The 25460-nt window shown below is 39.1% G+C and overlaps 1 protein-coding gene across 1 annotated transcript in view; it reads right to left on the reverse strand.

The window, feature by feature from the left end:
* The window catches only part of loxl2a (lysyl oxidase-like 2a), a 32546-nt gene extending 8938 nt beyond the window's left edge, over positions 1–23608 (reverse strand). The window contains exons 1-7 of the mRNA XM_042407688.1: positions 23486–23608; positions 21330–21629; positions 17821–17996; positions 6714–6922; positions 4216–4432; positions 2443–2626; positions 75–226 (exon numbers count right to left, since the gene is read on the reverse strand). Of these exons, the coding sequence (XP_042263622.1) occupies positions 75–226; positions 2443–2626; positions 4216–4432; positions 6714–6922; positions 17821–17996; positions 21330–21606 (1215 nt within the window). The 5' untranslated portion in view covers positions 21607–21629; positions 23486–23608. The remainder of the gene's footprint in view (positions 1–74; positions 227–2442; positions 2627–4215; positions 4433–6713; positions 6923–17820; positions 17997–21329; positions 21630–23485) is intronic.
* Between the last annotated feature and the right edge of the window lie 1852 nt (positions 23609–25460).

The following is a 25460-nucleotide window of genomic DNA, read 5'->3' on the forward strand; positions in this document are numbered from 1 at the left end:
AGGGACAGATATGGCTAGCAGTACTATGCAAATAAATTCAGTGTTTGTTTTGCTCTACAGAAAGAGATACTCACTCTATTGCGAAAGCCCATGGCAGGAACATTACACCTGACTGCTGCATCTTCGTCATGGTTGCAGCCCACAGATTCACGGTTGAAGTAGCACTCAGTCAGAGACTTTTCAAACCCAGAGCACTCCACCTCATTCATGTGGACCGGCCCAATCCCTACAGGGACACAAACACATCAAGCACATTGATTAATTCTCAGTTTGTGGAATATGTGACTGCATTCATTTTGACTAAAATTTAGACAGCTGGAGCATTAACATGATGTACATAAGAAAACATAATTTTTGGACAATAGTCATCTATTTCCATTACTGGAAAGAAGAGAGTTGATCTCTGGATTACACAATAATTTAGGGAAACACAGGCCAGTACTGCCCATTATTCCAGCAGTAGCCTCGCCTGCCTGAGTGTTTTTTGGAACAACGAGTCCATCCAAAGACAGATGTAAGATTTCCTGCTCCCTAGAATTACAATGCAAGGTAAATGAACAGTCAGCTATGTTAAATGAAAATGAGACACTTGAGGGCTGTTTAAAAAAAAGTAAAATAAAAAAAAGTCATTTCAGTGGAGCAGATTTTCCACAATAACATGTGTGAGTACTCCCACCATGCTGGTTCCCTTCCCATGTGACTAACCAGTAATGTCTCTAGTGATGTGAGCTTTGAAACTAAAGCCAGAGACTGAGATGGACTGGCAGCTAGTGGAGAAAAAATAATTCACAACAGGCAGAACACAATGCTGATGTAACTACACAGTTAGTCTGTAATTACAGACAGTAATTACAAGACAGTTTACTATGTATAGTACATTGAAATTACGTACAATAAAAACATTTAAATCATCAAATGCGTGACACAAAAAAATCACTGTAGGTCAAGCAAAACTCTGCAAAATATTTTGTATCCTTTATTAACTGAAATGAGGGAAAAACTACATAAATGAAAATAAAGGAATATTGTATATGAACTAACACACTTCAGAAAAACTGGTTCTATTGATTACAAATCAATATCCTCTAATTGCATAGTCTCAAATGCAAATCAGGGAATCACTCCATAGAACCATTTTCTTTTGTATTTTTAGTCTAGTTTATTAGTTTAAGTTTATTTCACACCAGTGACTTCTGAAAACAAACACCATCATCTATTTCAAGTCTATGCTCTGCATGTGGTACCATCTTTGGGTCCGGAGGTCTACTCTTTAAAAAATCCCCTCAAATAACCTTGTATACTCTCCAACAAAGAATTCCTCTTCTGAAACCCATAAAGACTGTTTTCTTTGCCGGAACATTTTGTGCACTTTTCTGTTTTGCTCTGAGAATAAATAGAAGACAATTGTTCCAATGAACATGAGTCTTATAATGCCGTGGTATATTGCATTTCACAGAATCAGGTTCTGGGCCAAGATATAAACATAAATGTGCTGCTCCATATATTCCCTGAAGTCTCTTTCCTATTTGGCCTGAGCCTGTATGTGCTGACTTAAGGTCTAGACTGATTGAAGTGAGACAAAAACAGTTGGGGATATAGAGGCCAAAGATAAGGTGGAGCTGGATGTCTTTGGTTTCAGTCTACACCTTTCATTTTGACAGCTGGGTATGAGGTTTGCTTGAATTGCTTAGTGATCGTGCTGTAAATGTGAAACGTAATCAGAGCTAAAGAAAAACCTGTGGACAGTTCAATTCAATGTAATCTCGAAGCAATCCCTAAATTTCTGGAGGAACTGTTGTAGCCTGTCTGTGTGTGTGAGAGTTGTGACTGTGGTCTCCCATGCTTCAATGGAGTCTGGAGTGTACCACTAGAATAATAGATTTTTTTCAGTGTTCATCAATTAATAAATTGCTACATTTTAAAAAGGAATTACAATGAAATTAATTACATGTGCAATTAAATACGACTTTAAAATGTCCACATAAAAAAGCAGATTTTTTTTTTCAGGACTTGTGTTTTCTCAAACACATGAAAAGTTGAGACAGGTTTTTTTAGATTTCTGTTTGGTTTGAAGTGGACAGGAATCAGTTAGAAAAACTAAAGGTGATGTCATGTACTTCTGAGAACCAATCAGAACTTAGCAATATTCAAATCAAAATTTAATGACAGTTGTGAGGTTGTTTGACGATGCCAGCACTGTTAATCAATTTTGATAAAGCATCACCCACACAGTCTTGATGATTGATTGTTGCATGTTTAGTCAAGAATAATTAAGGTTATCAAAAAATACTGAGTTTTTTGTGGGGGCATTATAATTTTTAATTTATATTTTTTTTACCTGAGTTTCTTATTTTTCTGGCACACTTCAGCCTCCATACCAGTGTACCACTATATAGTGATACATTAAACTGCATCATAGCGTGACTGATTTGTAGATCATACCTTGTCCCAGTCTGGCGCCGGTCAAGGCCTCTTTGGCGCTGCCGAACCCCAGCTCTCGACACACCACAGTGGCAGCTTGAATGTTCCAGTTGTCGTCACACACTGTCCCCCACTCGCCGTTCTTCAACACCTCCACTCGACCCTCACCTATCATAGCTCCGCCTTTTAGACGCACCAAGGGTTGCTACGGAAATAGTCCACAAAAAATGAAAATAAGTGGAAATGGAATAACATTGTTATATAATACAGGAATAGTCCAGGAATTAGTGAAGTAATCTGGACATAATGACAATATGTACCAACATGTGACTAAGTGGGAAATTATTTTCAACAACATGACATAATATTCTTCATCTGTTATACCCAGAATAAATGTTGCAGCATGGTCAAAATAAAGCTGCAAACTTTACTGATAACTGCAGCAGAGATGTAAATAAAATACCAGTTAAACGTTTAAATTCACATGTGAGCTCCCTGGTTTTATTTGGTTTGATTTGTTGTCTGTTTATTTACTGGAATGCCATTGTTCAGTGATTTAGTGGTCCAGAGAGAAAATAGGTGTCTCCTTGGAAGCAAGTGAACAAATAAAAAAATAAACACCAAAAACATATACTGATATACTTGATTGTGCAAATGACAGATGTTGCGTATTCATCCATTCAATTGTTTCCAGATGTTTGACTAGAGGGCTACTTGATTAATAAACAGGAAATGTTGCAATCCTGTGCCGGCGCCATGTGATGCATTGATTATAAGATAGTGTTTTATGTTCATACACAAGTCTCTATTTACATTAGAAGTATTAGTGCTTTTTATAATGTGATAACAATGTAGAAATATATCTGCATACACAATAGATTTCAAATCTTCATTTGCACTTCACATCTAACGATTTCCTTGACTAAAGAGTCAAATTCAGGAGTTTTTAAGAGAAGGCAAACATCTGCAGTGTGTCCAGTTACAATCAGACAATAATATCAGTCATATGGTAGTATAAACTACTTGTTATGTCAAGTGTCTGTGATTCTGTTAATATTTGTCATTTTCCGGTTGCTCTCTCACACGAAGAAAGACTCCAGATGGTATTTCTCTTAACAGAATATATGACTGTTTTCTCTTTTTTAGAACTACTCAGTTTTTCCATGCATCTGATTCTGCTCAGTCTAACAAAATCACTTAAATGCAATAATTGACCATTACAACCCCTTCACTGTATTACATACTGACTGCATTCACAAAGGCATTTATTGAGTATTTTTAAATACAGTCTATGATAAGTTCTGTAGTTAAATCCACTTTGTTCCCAGGTATATTATTTGTCTATTCACATATGCCTTGAAGACATATTCCTGTACATTTATTGTACTTGTTTACTGTTTTACTGTTTTCTGTCTAATCTCAATTAAACTCCAGTAAGAACCCTGATGCAGTTTTTATTGCATCTGGATAGTTGGACTTCTCAGGAGACTCTCAGAAACTGAGTTGAAATCATGTTAGACTCAGGATTAAATCTTTTCTGGAAATTATTTTATTCTCAGGGTTACTGAAAAATAAGTTTTACTTTATTGATCCCCATGGGCAAATTCAGCCCCCATATTTGACTCATGCTAACAATGTTATAGCACTGGGTATCATGCAGAAACCAGAAACTAACTTGAGGCCATGTTGAAGGGTATTTGCAAGATTAAGGATACTTATTTACATAAATTTAGGACTTTCTTGCTGTGACAAGAGGTAACCACTCAGCTGTCAAAAGTGCACAATCTGACCTACCTCCACCCTGTAGGCCTTCCTGAAGCCAGCGCTGACACTGGGGGCAAAGGCACGTCCAGGCATACAGCTGACCACTACAGGCATGCCCTTCTCACAGGTGCTGTTGCCCTTCATCTGTATCTCCCGGCCCAGTTTGCAGTCAGACAGGTCGGCCTCGTTGCCTGTGCAGTTGACAGAGAAGCCCCAGTAGTTCTTCTTGCGACGACTGGCCAGCAATCTGAGAGGGAATAAAATAACAGAGCCATAGGCATCATATAGTCATGAAAAAAAAATTATAAATTATACTATATACACAATATACATAAGTATACATAACTCATTTTAGAGAGCATGACAGAGGAATGTTAACATTTTTTAAACTTTTCAAGCAGCCTTTGGTATCAGTTCATGCCAAAATTTTCAGACTTGAAACTTGCTTCATAAAGGCAATCCATCACAGGCAACATATGTACTTTTTGTCATTTTATGTTATGTCATTGTTGCATGGTAATACACTTGAAAGCATAGATTGTTTTGAAAAGTTTTCCACTTTGGTGTGTTCAAGTGCTGCTGAGAAGCTCCGACATCTAAGACGTAATCATTGCTCACTTTACGGCACTGCACATAGAGGAGTTTTCATCTGCATTATCTGACAACAATGAAATAATGGACATGAAGAATTTTCTATATCAAGTAAGTTTCACCTTCAGTAATTTCAAAACCACAGAGGTTTAATTTTGAAAATGGTTGGCACCACTGTTAAGTATTTTAAAACAGCATCCATGTATGGTCATCGCTTCTTTCATGCAGGACTTCACTAAGACATTAAGGAGCAGTTATGAAGGAGCTGGGAAATTGACTTTTTATTTATTGTGCATAATACAACAATTCCCTATGCTGAGGAGCACTATGGGGGTATTGTTGTCAGAATACCTTAACGTTCCCATGACTGTATAGTTAAATGGAAGTCATCAATTAAGGGTCATTGAGGAACCCAACAACAGTGGACCTTAAAGCAGGTCTGGGTCTTGGAAGAAGCAGACCGTGTAATGAAACCAGTATGAGCTACATTTACAGCCCTCCTTACAGCTTATACAGAACATGGCTTCAAATTATTTGCAATTTATGGTCTGTGAAATTTGAAGAAATTTGATTGAGAGTTTTTAATATAGTTGGACTGTTATTGGCACATTTGGTGAATAGAGCTGTACTTTGTTGTGCCAGCTAAAAGACAGACTGGGTGTGATCTTTCACCTCTGTAAAACAGTGAACCTTGTCAGGCCGTGACTGCAGTGCACACCACTCAAGCTTTGTGATCTAAAGTGGAAAACAAAGTCTTTATTGCTGGTTTTACGTATTTCATGCTTCCCTCAGTAAAACGCATCCATATGTAAGATTAGTATCAAATCAGCTGAGGTCATGGGCTCACAGCTTTAAAAAGAGAAGCATTTTTAGTCAAAGTCACCCTCCTCGCCTTTATCTTACCATATCATAGACATCCCTACCAAAGGCAGAGGCAATAATACAGGTACAGACACATTATAAAAATAAAATATGTGAATAAATGTATTTTTGATGTCTCTCTGGTCTTGATTTCACTGTTGTTGGAGTGCAGCTTTGTGAGCCTTTCAGAATATTGTAGAGGCCAACACTGACTAGAAGTGTATGATGAATATACTAAACACAAACTCACATCCATTTGTATATGTGTAAACTTCATTAAAGACCAAACCAACCAAGATGTGTCCTTCTAGGAAGGTAGATAGCCACATTTGTTTCTAAAAAGAAAAAACTGGATGGATGGATGGATAGATGGATTCATGCATTTATATTTGAGGCTGAGCTGTTTAAGAGAAACATGTTTTTCTCTTTCGTGCATCTGCCAGATCAGACGGTTTTCTCATCTGGTTTATTTTCATCTGGTTATTCTCTCATGTGCAGTGTTTTATTTTGAGCTTCATTGTTACAAGATCAAAATTAAAGACACAAATCATTCTAGGAAGTAGCTGGTTTTATTTTAAGCTACATATTAAACTGACATGACATGTGAGAGGGTCAGCAGGGACAATTAGATGCAGGCAAAAGAGCCACTGTTTCACAGCGTATTGGACTCTGTTGTTTCCAAGCAAGGCCCATCCTTCATCCGCTAAAACTTCCTCTGGCAGTGTTTGGCTTCTTGTCAAAAATCTCCAGGCCCAAGCCTGTTTAAACTCAGTGTGGAAAATGGATGAAGGGTTGAGTGATGACCAGAATAAACAAACGTGGTTATGTAACGTATCTAACGTCAGTTTGGTATGGTACAACATTCCTGCATAGACTGAGACCTAAAAGGAACCTACAGGAAATGCAATATTTAAACACATGAAAGTGTCTGTATAATATTCGGATGTGTGTTGTACTTCAGATGCTTTTTACACCAGGTGTAAATTTAAAGGGCCTCATATTAACTACGTTAAGCTGTAATTAACTAAAAGCTAAACGTTTATGTTAGAGTTTGAGTGATGTGCACCATTACTCACTTGTAGGGTCGGGTGTTGAAACGTTTCTCCGTAGGGAAGCCGTACATGCCACAGATCACCCTACTGTTCATCTCCGTCCAGCCCTCGTTGCAGATCTGCCTCCACTTGCCTCCATCTTTCACCTCCAAAAAACCTTCAGTGATGGGAATCCTTTTCCTGTGAGAGTATGTGGCCCTGATCCTGACATCCTCCACCTGCACCGTCACACCCTGAGGAACAGAACAGAGGTAATGTTTTGTCACTGTCCTGGCTATTACAGATAATATACAGAAACTTTGTCCTCTGATGGTAAACTCCATCTTGTCTCCATCTGGAGACAAGTGTTATGAAAGTAAACCAGAAGAGTTTTAGTCAGCAGATTAAATTCTTTGTTAGTGTTAATTTCAGCCTGGGTTATGATCAATCTTCAGTGACAATTAAATCTACAATGCAATTTTATTATGTTTGCACAAATTATTTGATTCCATTATATTGTAAATGTATTCTTCAAGTAGGGTAGTGATCTCACAGTAATACTGTAGGTCAACCTGTGTTAAAGATAAGCTGACCCATTAATCTGTGCTACTTTTTAGATACTTATGATGTTCTGAATAACATTTGTAAAATATTTTCCACCATAACAGATTAAATCAGGGCAAAAGGGGAATAGCCTACTGAAAAACTGAGAGATATTAATGGCAGAAAATATAAAATAAAGCTGTTGGTATCTTATAACATGACAACAGATCCTTTCATCTGCAACTGTCCTTCATAAATGTCAGCTTGACCCCTGATCAGTGTTTCAGATGATACATTGAACACACTTTTTTTTAGTGCTAAATGTCAAATCAAACATATGGAGTCCAGGGTATTATGTTCCAGTGCATTCAGTTTTTATTCCTTCTAAACCATGTTTCTGCATGTTATATTATGCAACTCACAGTACTACCTTAAATTCTATCTTAAATTTTGTCTAAACTATACTGACATACTGTATGTATGTCATTGCTTAATGAACACATTTAGATAAGTAGTGAAGTGAACATAAACTCGAATGAATTTCCAGCTATCCAAGAGGCAAGTTAAATGATGTTCATAGGATGTATTCTAAACACAATACAGCCTATGACTCAGGAGAATAATAGTGTGCAGGAATGCAAAACTGTTTCCAAAAAGAGAATTTAACTGTGGCCTTTTAGGGCGGCCTTATATCCGTCGAGTTTGAACATAAGCCTCAACATAAAATGAGTCAAGGTGAAAAATCTGAAGATGAAGTCTTTGTTTAAACTTGTTAAGTGTAACTGAGTGGCCTTAGCAAGTTGGATGAATGTGTGGAATTTTTCCTCCATCTTTGTTGCGTGCTCAGAGTTTAGAGCACAGATATAACGGCCCTTAAGAAGTCTGTAGACAACATACATCACACTTGGCAGCACAGTTTCATTAGTTTACTGGATATTTACAAATGAAACTGAAATGACAAGCTCCCTGAAACAAGCCAAAGAGAAACACTGGTCTTTTCCCTGCAGGGAAGTGTGGGAGGAATCCAGGCCAAATGTCTCTTCAATGATGTCACACCCAGCATCTTGGATAATCCTGAATTATCAGAATTATCAGATTATCAGGTAGCATAGATAACAGGAGAAGTTAAAAATATGTAATCCAAGAAATTCTAATAGTAAATCGAGATTGTAAAGAAAGGCAGAAGCTGTGGTGAGCTGACCTGCTGACAGAGTTCAGGATTGGGGAGTGTCTGCGGGTGGTCTCTGGGCTGCTATAAAGGGCTGTAAAGCCAATTGGTCAGTCCAGGGGTCACCAGTTAGCATCACGTGTCCTGAAGACCCCTAAATCAGGAAGGAATGGTAACCTTTGACCTCCCTGGCTTTATGGGAAACAGCTCCCCTAATAATTCTGCCATTGTTCACTTCCCTCATTGAGCCAAGTGCTGCAGTTTCTTCTAGGCTGAATGTGAGGCTGCACTGAGAGAGCCAAAACTCTGAGCTGCTCTGTGGTATGCAATGCTGATCTCAGTAATTTCGTAACAGCCAGCTTATTTAACTCTGAAAAAAAAACCCAACATCCAGGCATGTCTCCTAGAAATATTAAACGTTTGCCCACAGGGTGGTTTCCTGAGATGGCGTCAGCCTGCGGGAATGTTCAAGGCCTCAGGGTCTCTGAACACTGAAGACTGCAATGAAGGAGGAGCAACGACTAAGTCAGACTATTTCAGCAGTGACCCCAGTCCCCCCGCTGACCGCAGTGTTTAGAGTGGGTAAAAACTACTCTCTCATGAAGAGATTCCTGCTGGTCAGGGCATGACAGAGTGTTTTCCGTCAGCGAATACTGCCCGGCATGATGAAAAGGTGAGGAGATGTGATCATGATCAGGGATCTGAGGTTATCAAAACAAAAGCTATCTTAGTGTTTAGATTTATTTTGCTTTAAGATAGGATGATAAAACATAGCAAGAGAAGAATCACAGAGATTCTTATTTAAACACTTATTTAAACACAAGTGGGAATTGAAAAATTAAAAAAATAGAATGAACTTAAGTACACCAGATACAGAAGATGAAATCAAAAAAAAAAAAAGAAAAATGTGAATGATCAAAGTGAGGCCAGGTGTGAGTGCTAAAATACCAGACAAGACAGGGGGTATGAGGTGAGTGTGATGTGGGGCACTGAGACGGGACTGACCAGTGTTGCTTTTGGCTCAGAAGGCGGAAACTGGTCGTCTGAACGTGTGAGACTGAAGAGAAGAGGACAGACACCCACAGCTGGGATTCAGTCTCAGCACCCCCCACTAAACCCAGACCATCAGACATAAACTCAGCATAATCCTGTTTGGCTGAGGCCCAAATCCACACACCAGTCACTTTCAGCACTCACTTGTAAAGTAGTGCAAGAAAATTCTGACCACAATGCAAGCAACATGGATTCATGATTATATTTTTTCACATAGATTATATTTGATCATGTTATATGTCTAAAAAAACAGTGAAAACTATAAATTTGGAAATTTGATCTTTACAATATGAGGTGGTACTTATAAAAAAAAAACATTTTACATATAAGAAATGTGCATGGATATCATCAGAATCAGTGTAACCATAAATTGTGACAGCGAATCAGGAACATAAAACTAGTTGTAATGAGTGCAGGCTTTCCAACCTACAGGTCATATGGAGGTTATTTCACAACTCTACATTTTTATAAAGTTGCCTCATCTTTATTCCCTGACTATGGTTGTGATTCATTCATCCAGAAGAATACTTCTTTGCTGCTCAGATGAACTCATAGTTTTGTTTGTAAATGGTCAGTTACAAAAAAAGAAAAGAAAACATTCTTCATTTAGCTCTATTCAGTTGTGTCTGAAGTGAGCTTTGACCGTTACTGAACTATTTCCAACTGGAAAGCAAGCTTGTTTTTCTGACTGGGTCCCCCTCAGAATGTAGATGTGTGAACATGAGACTGTGGTCTAGCCAGTGTCTGACTAATGCTTCCACTACTGTGCATTTCTTCCGCTTTATTCAGCCTCCCAGCCCCGCTGCACGTTTATCTACACGTGCCCCTCTCATACCCAACCCCTCCTCCCCCCCTCCCCTCACGTCCCACCTTACTAAACACGGCAAGTATGAACGATAATCACGCCAAAGTTCAGATGAAAAGCAAGAGAACAGAAAGGCTCTTTGAAATGACTTTCACATCTGCCCCACCCCACTTTCTGCCTCACTGGCCCCCAGTTTGCCTGACTGAAGTGTGTGTGCGTGTGTGTGTAGTTTTGTGCTTTGCATCTGGAATATCTATCACAGAGTACTGCTCCCGATATGGTAGTGAAAAGGAAAAGAATCCTTACAATAGGTAGGCTATAGGTATAATTCAACGTGCAAATGTTTAAAAGCTAATATTTCACATTTGAAATGTTTAGGATTGGCTAACATAGCCCTACTACACATGAACTATTACCTATTAATCAAAATAATACAGTTTATTGCAATATTGTTCATGTTGGAGGGTGATTGCCTTTTTTGTTCACTTCACATCTAGGAATTGATTAAAATATCTTTAAAATATCTTAACAGCACAGCCTTTAAAACTCAAGCCTAAGCCCTACTTTCACCAATAAATCATTTACATTCAAACATTGCTGCACATGCACAGGAATAGTTTGGCATTTTAGTAAAGGCATTAGATGAGAAGCTATAGCTATAGCTTAAAGTGACAAGGGACTGCAGATGAAAACTAGCTATAAGCTAACCCTGATACAGTGCATCAAATGGCAACATTTATGTTTAAAACTGGTCCCTTTCAAATAATATAAAGGAAAAAAAAGCTTCAGTATAGCCAGGAGATGGTTAGCTTAGCATAAAGACTGGAGACAGGGGAAACAACTAGCCTGGTTCTTTCCAAAGATAAAAAAAATTGCCTACAGACACCTCTAAAACTCCCAGATAAACATTTTACATCTGGTTTGCTTAATCAGTATTTATGCAGATTGAAAAAATGAATTACAACATGTTAGCAGTATTAGTCTTATATGCTAAACTAAGCTAACTGTCTCCTGGCTGGCTTCATATTCAATGAACAGATTTAAGAGCGGTGTCAGTCTTCATATCCAACTCTTGGCAAGAAAGTGAGTAAGTAAATCAAAATGTCGAACTATTTTCCTTTAAGTGCACATGGTGTGCATTGGACTGCTAAAACAGCACAGTACACCAAACTGGGGATTTACTTTATGTGACTGCTATAAAAACAACTTTGCATTTGTATATGAAATCATGTTTACTGCATCATATTAACATTTCTTTGTGAGGCAATGTTTTTAAGCAATTCATGAACACCTTTCTTATCTAACATTTGAATAGTTCAAATTATGTAATTTCTGAAAGTAGTCTTGATGCATATGTGCACTACGCAATGATTGACATGTAATGAGTCAACACAATGTGTGAATAATAAATCATAAAGTGCAGGTTTAAATAATAAAAGTCTGGACTTTGTGCAGCCTAAAGGAGAACTGAGGCCACTGTGGGACACAGCTGTTGAACATGTGGTGGATCTGTCTGCTACTCTTAAGAGAGAAACTAGCTTCAGCCTCCTGACACCCATCAACCTTTTCTCCCCTCGATCACTCTCCTCCTCACAAGCCTCTTGCATACATCATGTTGGAGGCAAATCCAACTTTGGCTCGGGTTTCCTTTTGTTGTATAGCAGAGAATGTGAGGAACTGAAATTCTTGTAAGCGGACACCGTTGTGCCTAATGGAGAAGCATAGCCTTTGTCCTGTTTAGATGTGTGAAGAATCGAAAGACTTTTAAGTGCAGCTTTCTGTTATTACAACTGGCCTCAGACATCTTTGTGTTGATTCTAGATGTAAGTGTTTAGTCGGAGTAAACATACTAAAGGGTCTTGTGGGCAACCACAGCTGCTTTTGCTGCTCATTTTTTCCTCAACCCTCCAGGAAGACGATTAAAATGATGTACGAGGTTCTGCATGAGGTGGCGAGTGATTTCTTTCTTTACTTATGTTCTGATTTAACTTTACGTGAGCAAAATTTCCCTCTCTCATCGGCGGCTCACAATGTATTATGTAACGATTACACAAGTATACAGCAATGCAAACTTTCTGGAGAACCCACACACAGAGTAAATAACATGCTGGAATAACTTAAAGATGGACCTATAATTATCCTTAAATGACACATTACCCTCACTCATAAACATCTGGAAATCCAGTGGAAGCCGAAACAACAGGAATCTTCTAATTGAGGAAATGTATTTAAGATCCTATGGACACTGATGACACGTGCGGTGTGCCATTCCCATGTGATCAACAATCGAACACAGCTGAGTTGGTTAAAACATCCGCAAAAACAGATGATAAACAAAGTTTCCTGCCATCTCAGTGTTTGGTTCTGCTGACAAACGTAGTCCCTCCTGCTGACTGAAAGACCTCATCTGCCATCATCTGCCATAATCTGCCTCTGCGCGAATTAAACACATGCTAATAAATAAACAACTGTGCTGGGTTACACAGACAAATAAACGAAATAAAGACATGAAAGCAAAACCATGTAACCATCTAATAAACAAATTCCAGGAAGGGTTGTTGCAATAGTTTGGGGCATTAGATAATGCGTTTTAAAATCTTCAACGTTATTGATGACAGTGATACGGTCAGACAGGAATGTTTTGTTGCTGGGTCAGGAGTGTTACACAACTAGCTGACAAAGGTTGCAATGGCAAGAGACATAGCCTTTGTCTGCAGAGGTCAGATCAGCAGCAGACAGCAATAATGACAGACATAACTTGGACAAAGCGATAATTGGGAAGGTCAGGGGTTAAATGACGGCTCTGACAAGAGCTTGGACTGCCTGAGAAAGACACTCTGAAAAACTTTAAGTAATGTCTTAAGACATATAAAAATACTCTGCTTGGAACAATAATGTGCGTCTGATATGGTTTTTCCATTAAAAAGTAATTACTGCATTAAAATCCTTAAAATAGCATCAACTCCTCCCTCATTAAATTCCAGGGTCAATTAATATGCAAATATATTTCATTTCAGAGATTTAGTTGCTGAAAACAAGATGTCTCCTGCTTCACTGAAAAGTCCATTATCAGTGTTTGTGCACTGGAGACTTCAAGTTGAATATTGGACAACGATTGGCTTCCAAACTAGTTGTGATGTCACAAATCATGCTGATTTTCAGTGAGCACAGAGAAACTTTCCACTTTCAGCAGTTTAATGTGAAAACAGCCTTCTAGTGTCAAACTCTGCACATATATCATTCTGCACAGTGAAGCTGAAACATCCAACTGAAGGAACAAAAAGAAAAACACATTTTTCAGAGAAAGGGGGATTTTAGATCATTTGTAAAGGCTGAATGAAATACAGTAGAAGAAACCGTGCCAAATATTAGTTCTTGTACCAAAATAACACGTCTTTGGTTGAAAATCTTTATATGAGTTAAAAAGGCAGATAAGGCAGAATAAGCTTAGACTTCAGCCTGTACCTTTCCGGTATTTAGAGAGACCGTTTCTTGAGTTAATTATTATAAGAAATTATGCAATGAATGTTTTCATCTGTTTATGTTAAACATAACACTTTATATACAGCATGTGTAAATGGTTTAAATATCAATTGGTATATATTTTTATATCTTGTGGACCAGAATAAACACATGAAGAAGAAAAAGAAAAGGCAACTCATGCCAGTGGAAGCTGCTGTTTTCATTAATGACAGACTGATGCTTCCAGTAGACTATTATTTGTGGTTAAAGCTGAATTTGCCAGAGCTGCTATGGTCTTATACCATGTACTCTAAAATAGTCTCAAGATGTATCCCTCACAAAAACAAAATGGTTGTTATTTGAAGCAACTCTGTGACCTGTATTTCCCTTGAAATAAAATAAGAGCCTAATGTAGACACAGTGTTTGCATAGAAGCACATATACCAATAATAATTGCTTCTCCCTGTTAGGATTGACCTCTGCTTGGACTGTAGTACACACATGTGGTCAGGGTGTTAACTTTCCAGATTGAGCACAAACTGTCAATTCATGCTGTGAATAAACGCATTGAAGGAACAGTGTTGCCCGTTGCTGACGTCAGCTGGAGCATGGTTAAAGAGGTGTAGCTACACCTTTTCCCATTCCTCTCCCCTGCAACTTGAAAGGCTTTGGCCAGTCCAAGGAAATATTTACAGGGTGGGGGACTGAACTGCAGTAACACCCCAGAGACCCCAAATACACAGGACAAATAGGGAACAAAATGGGTGCTGCTTACATACACGTCCTGTAAAAATAAGGTGATTATTAATAGAGTTCTGTAGTCCATTAGTGAACATTTGAACTTCTCTTTTCTTATACTCCTCCATTCCCATTACTCAACTAGGCATGAGAAAGATACACAAGGATTTCAGATGCTTTCCTCAGGCGTGTTGTCTTTACTGAATCCAGTAAAAAACACAGTCACTGTTCTGGCTGTAGTAAAGAGACACAGCCGAATCTACCACATCTAGTATGACCAAGCAAACTGGTATGAATGCAGTCTTAAAGAGTTAGAGCATCAACCTTGTTCTAAGTTGCCAAAAAAGCATTGCTTCATCTCTATCATTCTGGTTTTAATAGGGAAACCCTCTGTGGCAGTATCTTTTAATGAGCTGTTCTCAGACAAGCTGAAGGTATGCGTCTGTCTTCTCCTCTCCCTCCCTTTCTGCCGTCACGTCCACAAACCCACACTGACTTTCCATCCGGTGCAGAGGCGTTTTCTGCAACCAGACAGGATGGTCTTCCCCCTCTCAGTGAGTGTGACTCATCTCCAAAATCTCCAAGGCTGCAGAGTGGGGGTCTGGTGTGGGCCAGGGTAGACTAATAGGAGCCTGGCAAAGTCATTAGTGCAAATGGTGGAATAGACACCATTCTAGCTGACTCTTGGATTATCTCACTTGTCTAGTGTCATGGCAGATTACGTACATGGAAAGACTGCTGTCTTATTTTGCCCAGACATGCTGAATTAGTACCTATCAAGCCATTATTTCATTACTAATTATATCCATTTAATCATACACTTACAAATACTGGAGCCAGTTGCACCAGCTGTTCGCACGTTCAAACTTAGCCTACTGCAAGTCTTTACTAAGAGATTTACACATCACTAAATTAAAACTGGTTGCACCGCATCAACTAGGTCTTATGTAGAGATTACTTTTTACTAAATATTTACACCCAACTGCGAAGTGTAACTGTTACATAGCTAGCTAACTGAACAAACTGACAAAGCTAACATTAGCTTGCTAATATATTGCCTTTTTAGAGTGAAGAGTAATTAGAGGTTATGGGATATAGTCAACAGATCTGACCTAACACTTCATTAAAATACTGGCCATTACATTTCACAAAAATAACTATATACTTTCAATTACCAATATTACGCTAATAACTACAAAATGACCAAATAATGCCAGTTAGGTTAGCATAATCATATTTCCCACTCATTCTTTACAGTATGAATATTATAACTATGACACACATCTTTCTCCATATATGCATATATAAATAAAAAAAGTCATGCCTACATTTATAAAGGATTGGCAGTTACGTTTAATATATAATCTGGCCTATTAAAGTGTCATTTTTGTAAACTATGTAACAGTTTATGCTAAGTGACCACTTGCTTTGTACAGTGATACAAATATTAAACATTACTAGTCTTTTCTACACTGCTTAAGTTTTAATGGTGCAACCCAATTTAGTAAACCACTCGTTTCTACACTAGTTAGAACTTAGGGGGGACTTTACCCACAAACTTGGATTAACAAATAGAAGCTGCAACCCAGTCAGCCAGGGCTGTGTGCCAGGGTTGGAGTAAAGTTCACGTTATTCAGTGAATCAGAAAGATAAATGAATGATAGATATTTCATCTTTTATTGTTTTACAAGACATGATACAACAAAATACCAATCCTCTTAATAGCTACAGACAGACATATTTCACTGATCTGTGTGGTTCAATCTGGAAAGTTTTTTTTTAGGATTTTAAGGAACTACACGGAGCAATGCGCTGTGAATGGGTTTTCTTTCATCTGAAGCCTCCTCTGTTCCTTTTTTTATTGTGCTGCACATCTGCTCTGCTTTCTTGTGTGTACTTGAACCATGTGTGGATGCTACTTGAGCGTTAAAGGGAAAATTCACCACTGTGAATATGATGATTTCTTAAAACTAGGTCACCTGTGTAGTAGAAATGTGCAATAATTTTTGAAATTGGTGCCCTATGACTAGAGAAACTGAGAAAAAGACTATAGATTCCCTATATTACTCTTTAGGGAAAATCCTACAACAACCAGAATGCACTGCGCGCATCCCCGTCCAATCAGCTACCTATGGTGTGTTTACAGAAGGCAGGGGGTGAGTACGTTTATCAGCAGAGCGGCCTGTTGGAAGAGACAAAGTATTATATCTCTTAACTGAGGCTTATTTTCATTTACTAAGGGTTTTTCCCTATCAAGTCTGGATATATCATACCGGTGTGCAAGGATCATAACACAAATGGTGTGCTGGAGTTAGTTATGTGGATCAATTACCGAGAGTTGCATATGAATAAGAGTTGCCAGTGGACAGTCAAAAAATCATTGAGTCTGCCATCTTCATTTCAGCTTGGTTTGGGAAACAATCATGGATGAAGGGGTGAAAAACTGCAACCAAATGCTGTTTCTTTTACCTATTTTGGATGAGGAGGAGCTGGGACCGGATAGCTCTCCAACTGAATGTAGCCGCAAAAGTTACAAGTAACACAGTCGCTGTTGTTCTGTATTCAGAGTTGGCAAAGTCCGATATAATATTCTGTCAGAAAACAAAGTCAGGTTTACCAAAGCACCACAAGGTTTGTTGCCGCGCAGGGTTTTCAGTTCCGTCTCAGTTCTCCCTGACAATCGATGCTCAAAGCCCAAAGCTCTCTCGGTTGCTGCTGTACCATAGCTCCTGTGGTCGCTTTCTCATCCACACTTTGTTTTGTCTGATTCCACAGCACTGTATTTGGCCTCATAAGTTGTAATAGTCACACCACACCTTGCAGCCGAAGTTTGTGTGTCAGGCTGCAGCTGTAACGTCGCTCCAGTAGTCGCTTTCTCCTCCAGACTCTGTGTCTGGTTTCACAGCACGATAATTGACCTTGTATCATGAAACTAGTTTTAGTTGTATTTAGTTGTATGATATTTTAGTGTCTGCTTTTCCCTTTCGCTCGTGTAACATGGTAGATGGGAGTGTTTTAGGAGACCCACCTTTGACAGTCCTTGAAGGCACAAGTACAGAAAATGAGGAAACGTAGTTTGTAGTCTAAGGCAGACCTCTAAAGTCTGCCGGATGATGCAAAATGCATCATCTTTTGTCGAGAGCAGGGAGCTCTGGGTGCAGGTAACATGGAGGTAAGTTAAACATTGTTGTAATGTTGTAATGATACAATGCTGTTTGAAAGTTGACAAAGTTTCCCTTTGATGATTCTGTGATCCCACCCTGGTGTTTACGATTGTGTGAATTTATATGCGTATATGCATGTACATGTTTACTGTAAGTGTACTGTATGTGTGCAAGCTGAATTGTGCCTACAGTTGTGCGTGTTTCTCCATGGGAACCTACCTCCTCGATGTTGGCCTGGGTCCGGATGAACTTGAAGCCTGGAATGCGCTTCTGGGTGCACACCACCCCAACATCTTCTGAATGTTTGCAGTCAGACACTCCCAAGCCGTTGGACTCACACTGAGCCAGGCTCTTCTCTTTACCAGTGCAGTGCAAATTGTCTAGCCAGATACGGCCTAGAACATAGAGAGTCAAAGATACAGGCGGATGGATATATGTTGATAAAGATTCTCTTGAACAGATCCAACAAGGAGTTTGTTTTTGCTCTGTTTAGTTTAGTTTATAATGAATAAGGCCCATGAGCCTGCTGGTATTACTAGGTTGTTATAGAGCCTATACAAAAATTTTCTGTATGAATTGTATTGTATTGTAATTGTATTGTATTTTGCTGTTGTACATAGTAGAGCTGAAACAATTCGTAGATTAATCAAGTAGTAAATCACCAGAAAATGAATCTGCAAATATTATGATAAATAAATCATTACAGTAATTTTTCAAGCCAAAAATTATTACATTACGCAGTCCAAGCTACTGAACTGTTAGGATTTGTTGCTTTTCTCTGTCTTATGAAATAGTAAACCAAATATCTTTGCATATTGGACTGTGGGTCAAACAAAACAAACAACAGACCAAATGATAAATGACAAAAATAGTTTGGGAATTAAAATGATGCTGTGCTTTTGGATATTTAAGGTTTTTTATATTCCAATGTGAGGTTTACCCTTGCTCAGAAATGAAACCCTTTACACTTGAAGTGTTGGTGCCACTCTCTTCCCACTGAGCTGCATTACCAGTCAGAAGTTTGCACACACCTTTCCCCTTCTCTTGAATGAGAAAGTGTGTCCAAACTTTTGACTGGCACTGCACATGTAGGCACAATATTCAATTCCCAGTAACTTTTCCTAATAACGGATTAACACATATAAAACTAAAATAACACAAGCCCTCTGTCACACCCTTTTGAGATCTATTTCAGCATTTCCACTGAAGTCTAGTCATACAGACAGTAAACCTACTCACGTGGAGACGTGTTTGGTCTCCAACATAACCTGACGCATTCTTTCAGTCAAAACCTGGCCAATAAATGTTGTCACGGCTGAAGCGGATCATCTGCCGTCCAGCTGGCTGTTATGAATTATCCGTGAGGGAAACCACGTAGCTGTGACCATGGAAACCACCAACAGACTGCTTGTCATTCTGACAGCCTCAACATATTACTAAGGAACATCCTGATCATACCAAGAAAGTGACTACATGTTCTACAGTCACGTAGCTGCCTCTTGGCAGCAGATGATTTGCCCTGGAACATTTTTTATAAAAAGAGCCAAGTCTTCTGGTATTGAAATACAGCAGAGCTTCCAGGCTGAAAACCAGCTTAGTCTCAGTACACCTTTGTCTAAACAAATATTCACCACTGCCAGTTGTAATAAATTTGGATTACTGCGTTAAAATTATCATTTGCAGGTCTTATGGGAATGTAATTTCACAAGCCAATTAAAAGAACAGAGAGCACAGTGCACAGGGAGCCATTAATTTTCAGATTGCGCTTTTATTGGCACTTCAGGTCAACCACATGGCCTTAACTCAAAATAGTGACAAACTGGACAGAGCACAGTGTTCCAATGAAGATCTGAATAAAAGGATTTTGTGCAGTTGCAGTTGAGCACGTTGTAGCCTTAGACTGATTAACCTTTCTGATTTTTTTTTTGACTCACTGAGATTGCAAATAATAGCTGTGTATTGGCAGCTGAGGGTCTGATAAACAGTCCAGCAGTAAAAACACTGCATCCAAGAGGGATGTCCTTGTGCTTGTTATGTTGTTAAAACAGTTGGTGGTTTCTTTCACCAGTGCATAAGTAATCATGATGGGAAATGGAAAATGCTCTTGATCACTTTTATAGCCATGTGTCTCCATCAACAACAAGAACATAAGTTTCCATTCACGCACATACACACAGCTCTTCTGGACCTCAAATATCCTCCTTTCAAACTGATTCCCGTACGAACTAAATGTCTAATTGTCAGGAATAAAGGGAACCCTCCTTATTTCCACAACTGTTGGGTAATTTTCCATTTCATATTGTGCATCTCTAGTGATAAATAAAGATTTGTACACAACTACTATAGAATTCTAAGTGCCTTTTAATAAACTTTAAGAAATATTGGGAGGGTACATCCTACCCCAGTGGTTCCCAAACTGTGGGTCAGGACTAGAGCTGCAATGATTAATTGATTAATTGATAAGTCAGTTGACAGAAAATCAATCGACAACTATTTTGATAATCAATTAATCATTTTGACTAATTTTTTAAGAAAAAATGCCACACTTCTCTTGTTCCAACTTCGTAAATTAAATATCTTTGGGTTGTAGAGTGTTTGTTGGGACAAAAGAAGACATTTTAGGTTGCATCTTGGGCTTTGGGAAACATTTTTTTTGAATAAACCAAACAACTAATCGATTAAGCGTGAACTTAATCGACAGATTAATTGATAATGAAAATAATCATTAGTTGCAGCCCTAGTCTGGACCACCACAAAGGGTCACAAGTTAAATCTGAGGATTCACAAGAAGATTAACAAGATAGGAAAGCAGAAGAAAAACAAGTTTCTGCTACCTTTTTCGGATGTTCCTCTAATCTTATCTTTCCTTTTTTTCTTGTTAATTACTGAATAATTGTAGGTGTTTCCAGTCTTTCAAAAAATATTCAAACGAAACAAGGGGGGAAAATCAAAATTACTCTTTGGTTTAACTGGTCACAACTGCTAGACTTGCAACTGGTGACAGGGCCACAAGAAGACATTGGTTTATTTAAAGGCACCACAAGTCAGGCAAAAAGGCCATCATCTTTATGCACCAAAGCCACAGTTGAAAGACAGTGAAAAAAACTGTTTCTTGTAAAATATTCTGCATGCAACATTTTATACATCATGAATGTAATTCTCGAAATTGCTAGAATGACTGTGGTTCTTTGGGAAGCAAAATAACCAATTGTTTCTCTTTTGAAGTGGGCTGGCTGGATGTGGCTGACCCAGTGGGAAAACGTGTCTTAAACAAGGGACACTGAGTTAATTAACAGCTACCAATGTTACCACCAGCAGCAGTAGCTATCACATTTACAGAGTTGGGAATCTCATTAGTGTTTTTGCAGTGATGGAGGAATTCATATGAGAGAGGAGATGAAATTACGTCTGTGTATGTCTGCTTTACACACCCAGTGTTTCCAGTCTCCCCTCATGCTCAGAGCTGATTGGTGTGTCTCAGTTCTCCTCTAATGGGGAAAACAGTGCCCGAGGGTATTAGCAGTCAGGCAGGGGAAAACATGTACCTCACTGCAGGATTTCCATGGAACATATGAAACTGCACGCAGAGATATAAGACTGAATGTGTGTGTGGTTGGCTGGCTTGCGGTTTGCTGACATTAACACCTCATGACACCTCACCTAAGTTCTATGACAGCTGAATATCATGATTTTGAGTTAGATAATACTGAGTTAAGGTCACTTCTTACCTTCTCCTCTTCCGTACTTGGCTGAGGGCGACCAGGACTCGGCGTCCACGAAGCCAAGCTCTCTGCACACCACTTGGGCAGCGTAGATGGAGAAGTCATCATCACACACCGTCCCCCACTCCCCATTGTAGAAAACTTCCACTCGGCCCTCATGGTGTTTCCGCTTCTCCCCGGCCAGACGCAGCTGGATTACATTGGAGTCTGACTGGGCATTGCACAGCACCCACATGCACAGCAAGGTGGACAGGAAACAGTGGATGGTAACTGGGCGTAGCATGATGCAGGGAGAAAAAGAGTGATCTAGAGGGAGATAAAAAGACAAATGAGTGTACACATCTGCATAAAAAATTAAAAGCTGCTGTTTCAAGCTGTATAATACTACACTGAACAATGCTTTTTGCATATTTCTAAGTGAGCTGGGCTTTAAAGGAAACATCTTCCAATGCCAAAGAGTCTGACTGAGGGCTGAATGTTATCTGAAGACAGGCAGAGGCAGGCAGTAATTTGTGGTGTGTGGTATGGTAGTTTTGTCCATAATTTGAGCGAGTGAGCAGTTTCAGTATAAAGTCTTGGGCAGTTTGGTTTGGCCATCATCAGTCTTCCAAAGACCCTTCACTGGCCTCTGCACAACCACAAGTATAAGTCTGAGAATCACTAACAGAGTTCACTATACTTTTACAGTATATTAAGCAAACAGTGAAAATAAATTTGACTGCCAATAAGAGAGAAACTGAGATTACAGAGTTTTGGTTTCTTGTGAGATTGAAGGTTATGTTGCTGAGACAAATGACAGCCTAATGGAGAGCAAATGTGGGCTCCTGCAGGGAGGGTGCTTCCCTGCTCATTTATCTTCAGATCTGCGCCTGGAGGCTGCGCAACTGAAGTTCAGAAGGAAAGTTGACCCCAGCTCAATATTTCATGGCTAACAATGAAAGTGTCAACAGAGGGACCAAAAGCCCCTAGGGAGGAATGTTCATGAACTTAAGGGAGAGAGAAGGAAGACAGTGAAAGTAAGCATGAGAGGGAGTGAAGGAGATCTCCACCTCCTAGTGTTGATAAGGAAGGGGGTGGGGGGTGGGTTGCTTTCCGAGTTGACGTCATAGTAACAGCCAAACAAACTGAAGACCAGACAGGCTTGAGAAAACACCCTGGAGTATGCAGTCAATAAATTGTTAGACCGCATGAGACATTGCTTGTGATCCTCTGAGTGAAACATCTGGTTTATCTTCCCATGAAAGGAACAAGTTCAGCAGGAGGCAGGAGCGCCTTTAATTTGGCTTTTAATATTCAGTGTGTCTCTTGTCACAGCAGATATTTTAAGTCCGAATCAGCACTATGCCAGCTTTACATTTAGCCTATAAGAGCTCAGAGTGCACTTATAAACAGCTCTGAGGGGCAAACATCACTCCAGCTGGCATGTGTCAACTCAAGATACCAGTATTTAAAAGATTAACACTTAACTTGAGCATCTGTTAAGTATATTAAGTATAAGGCACACCTACTTCCTACAAAGGATGTTCACATTTAACAGCTTGGCATTGTTATTGATCTGGCTCAGAAACATGTCTTGTAATTACAGCAACAACTTTGGGTTTCACAATGAGGAAAAATTAAAGCACGTTGCATAAGAACAATACTGCCAAACGATAAGTGAAAACTGCCGCTCAGTGAAAAGTATCCAAGGACTGTCAAGTCAACTGGAAAACCCCAAAGCTCCACATGCTGAATTTATTCATTTCTCAGTCAGAGCCAGTGCTCTTGTATTGTCTATTGTTTATTTGAGAAAAACATAAATCAACCATCAATTGACTGTTAAGCCCTGCCTAGCATAGATCCAAATTCATTATTGAGTGACAAAAGAAAGACCTCATGGATGTTTGGAGACTCATGAGATTCCCTGCAGCTTCTTGATGCCAACACCAGAGTCAGAGTTATGCTATCGTTATTTGTATCAATGCAGCAAACAACTTAAAAGGACTTCTGCAACATTAAATGCATTTTTAAAATATATATATATATATATATATATAAACACTAAAAAAGCAGCCTCGTGTTTCAAGAATGATTTAAGACAAATGCAGAGAATCCTTCAATTTGATATTCTGCTGTCTCAAAAAGTTAGGCTCTGAGATAACTTATAAGTGACAGACACTTACCTTGGCAGACGAACAACAAGCAGTACACCCTCTACCAACACGTAGACTCGAGGTTTCCAACCTGTTGGAGGGGATAGGATGTGAAGCAGCGGTTCTTTGTCCCTTTAGTACTCTGCTGGCCGTTTCCTCTGCTCCCCTCACAGCTGGCAGCGCGCTCCCGTCCCACTCCTCATCACACAGAGCAGCCAATGAGCGGCTGCCTCAGCATCCTGAACCCGCCCCTCAACCCAAACACCGGGGTTACAACACGACAGGCGCTAAACGCATGTGGACCTGAATCTGTGGGTTATGAAACCCAAAATGTCTGTAAAATGCCATTTAAATCTGACTGAATTTTACGATTCGTTTAGTGTTTAAATCAATAAGTTGATATATTATTGTGGAATTCTTTCTAAAGGTCTTTTTTTGTTTTTTCCATAAGAAGGAAACTGTTCTTTTTCCACATCCCAAAATGTCCTCATAGCTCAATGTTGATGGTCTAAAAGTGTCAACTGAATCCAGAGACTGTTCTCATGTGTAAATATAGCCAGTGCTATTGATTTAACTGAGAATCAACACTTTTGGGCAGCTCTTCGCAACTTTTAGCTACTATTACATCATGGGTTTGGCTCTCCTGTCCATATTGGTTGTATGAATGCCAACTGTAAACCGCCATTTCCAGAAAACAAGCTCAGTCAAGTCCACTGGCTCTTTTTTCCATCAGAAGAGACCAAAGTCTGTAGACCAAATCAGTGATAAAATGGTAGTAGTGAATATTCTCACAATGGAGCACATTCCTTTTTACCTTGTTATACGGATCTTGAAATATTCTGCCAGATAGGGAAACCCCAGATGTGACCAAGTGAGAAATATGAATGATATGTAAGATTGTAAGGGATCTTTTTAAATCTTACCTTTAGTGAGATAAGCGACACCAAAAACCTGTATAGGAAGTCATTCCGGGCAAATGCAGTTATATATTGAATGCAAAGCTGCTTTTTGCCCCTTTCACAAAAATTTTGTGCCACTTTAATTACTTCGTGGGGGTTATCCAGCTAACTAACTAACTAACCGCCATGCCATGTCCTGTTCTGAACTTGAGCAGGAGACTAGAAATCCATTTATTTTGAATAAATAGTGCTTAGGGTCCCATTAGGGTGGGCTCTGGATTTGTGGCACTGTGGTATTAAAAGACACCACCATGTGGTGAGAAGGTGTATCGACTGACCTGAGACATGATAGACTAAAGGGACAAATGAACACAACCTCAGACAAATTCAGTGTATCAACAGTATACATTTAACTGAGAACACAACATATTAACAGGTGAGTATTGAGTTTACCGATATAACATAAACAACATATCATCATATCATCAACATGGCACCTTAAACTTTCTTTAATTCTGGATGTTAATGATACTTTGGTGTCAGCAAATGTCCAAGTTGCTTTAGTGTCTTTGAGTGCATTTTCAGTTTCAAGTAACGATATGCTTCTGACAAAACTTTTGAGAACTTCGTCTTGAGTCCATCTGCTTTAGATCAGTTTAGATTACAAAAACAGTGAACTCCTTACAGTATCCTTTCCAACATCCGTATACATTTTTTTACATGGAGAAATAAGCTCGCAATACATCTGGAGGCACATAATGCCAACAACAATAAAACTTCCTGGCCACATTTGGTAAATTAGCCTGCTTCCAACAGGTTTTGGCTACAGGAGGAGGTGTTTTAGTGGGTAATTGGGATTTAATTAGGATGACCAGTTGTTTTGTCTGAGTAAACGTCATTAAGTTACATGTTGAAAGAATGGATAGGAGGGGAAAGCATACAGGCCGCTTCTCTCTTTTGTTCAACTTATAGTAGATAGATGACCGACTACATAAAATTGGCTAACAATATTATGTAAGTGCGTGTTAATTGCAAGCTTTTCTCCTCTCTTGTCAATCCAAAAACTTATCAACAGTCCTGCTCTAGTTGGGGGGAGCAGGAAGGTT

This window comes from Thunnus maccoyii, chromosome 3 (assembly GCF_910596095.1).
Source record: "Thunnus maccoyii chromosome 3, fThuMac1.1, whole genome shotgun sequence".
Lineage (NCBI taxonomy): Eukaryota > Metazoa > Chordata > Actinopteri > Scombriformes > Scombridae > Thunnus > Thunnus maccoyii.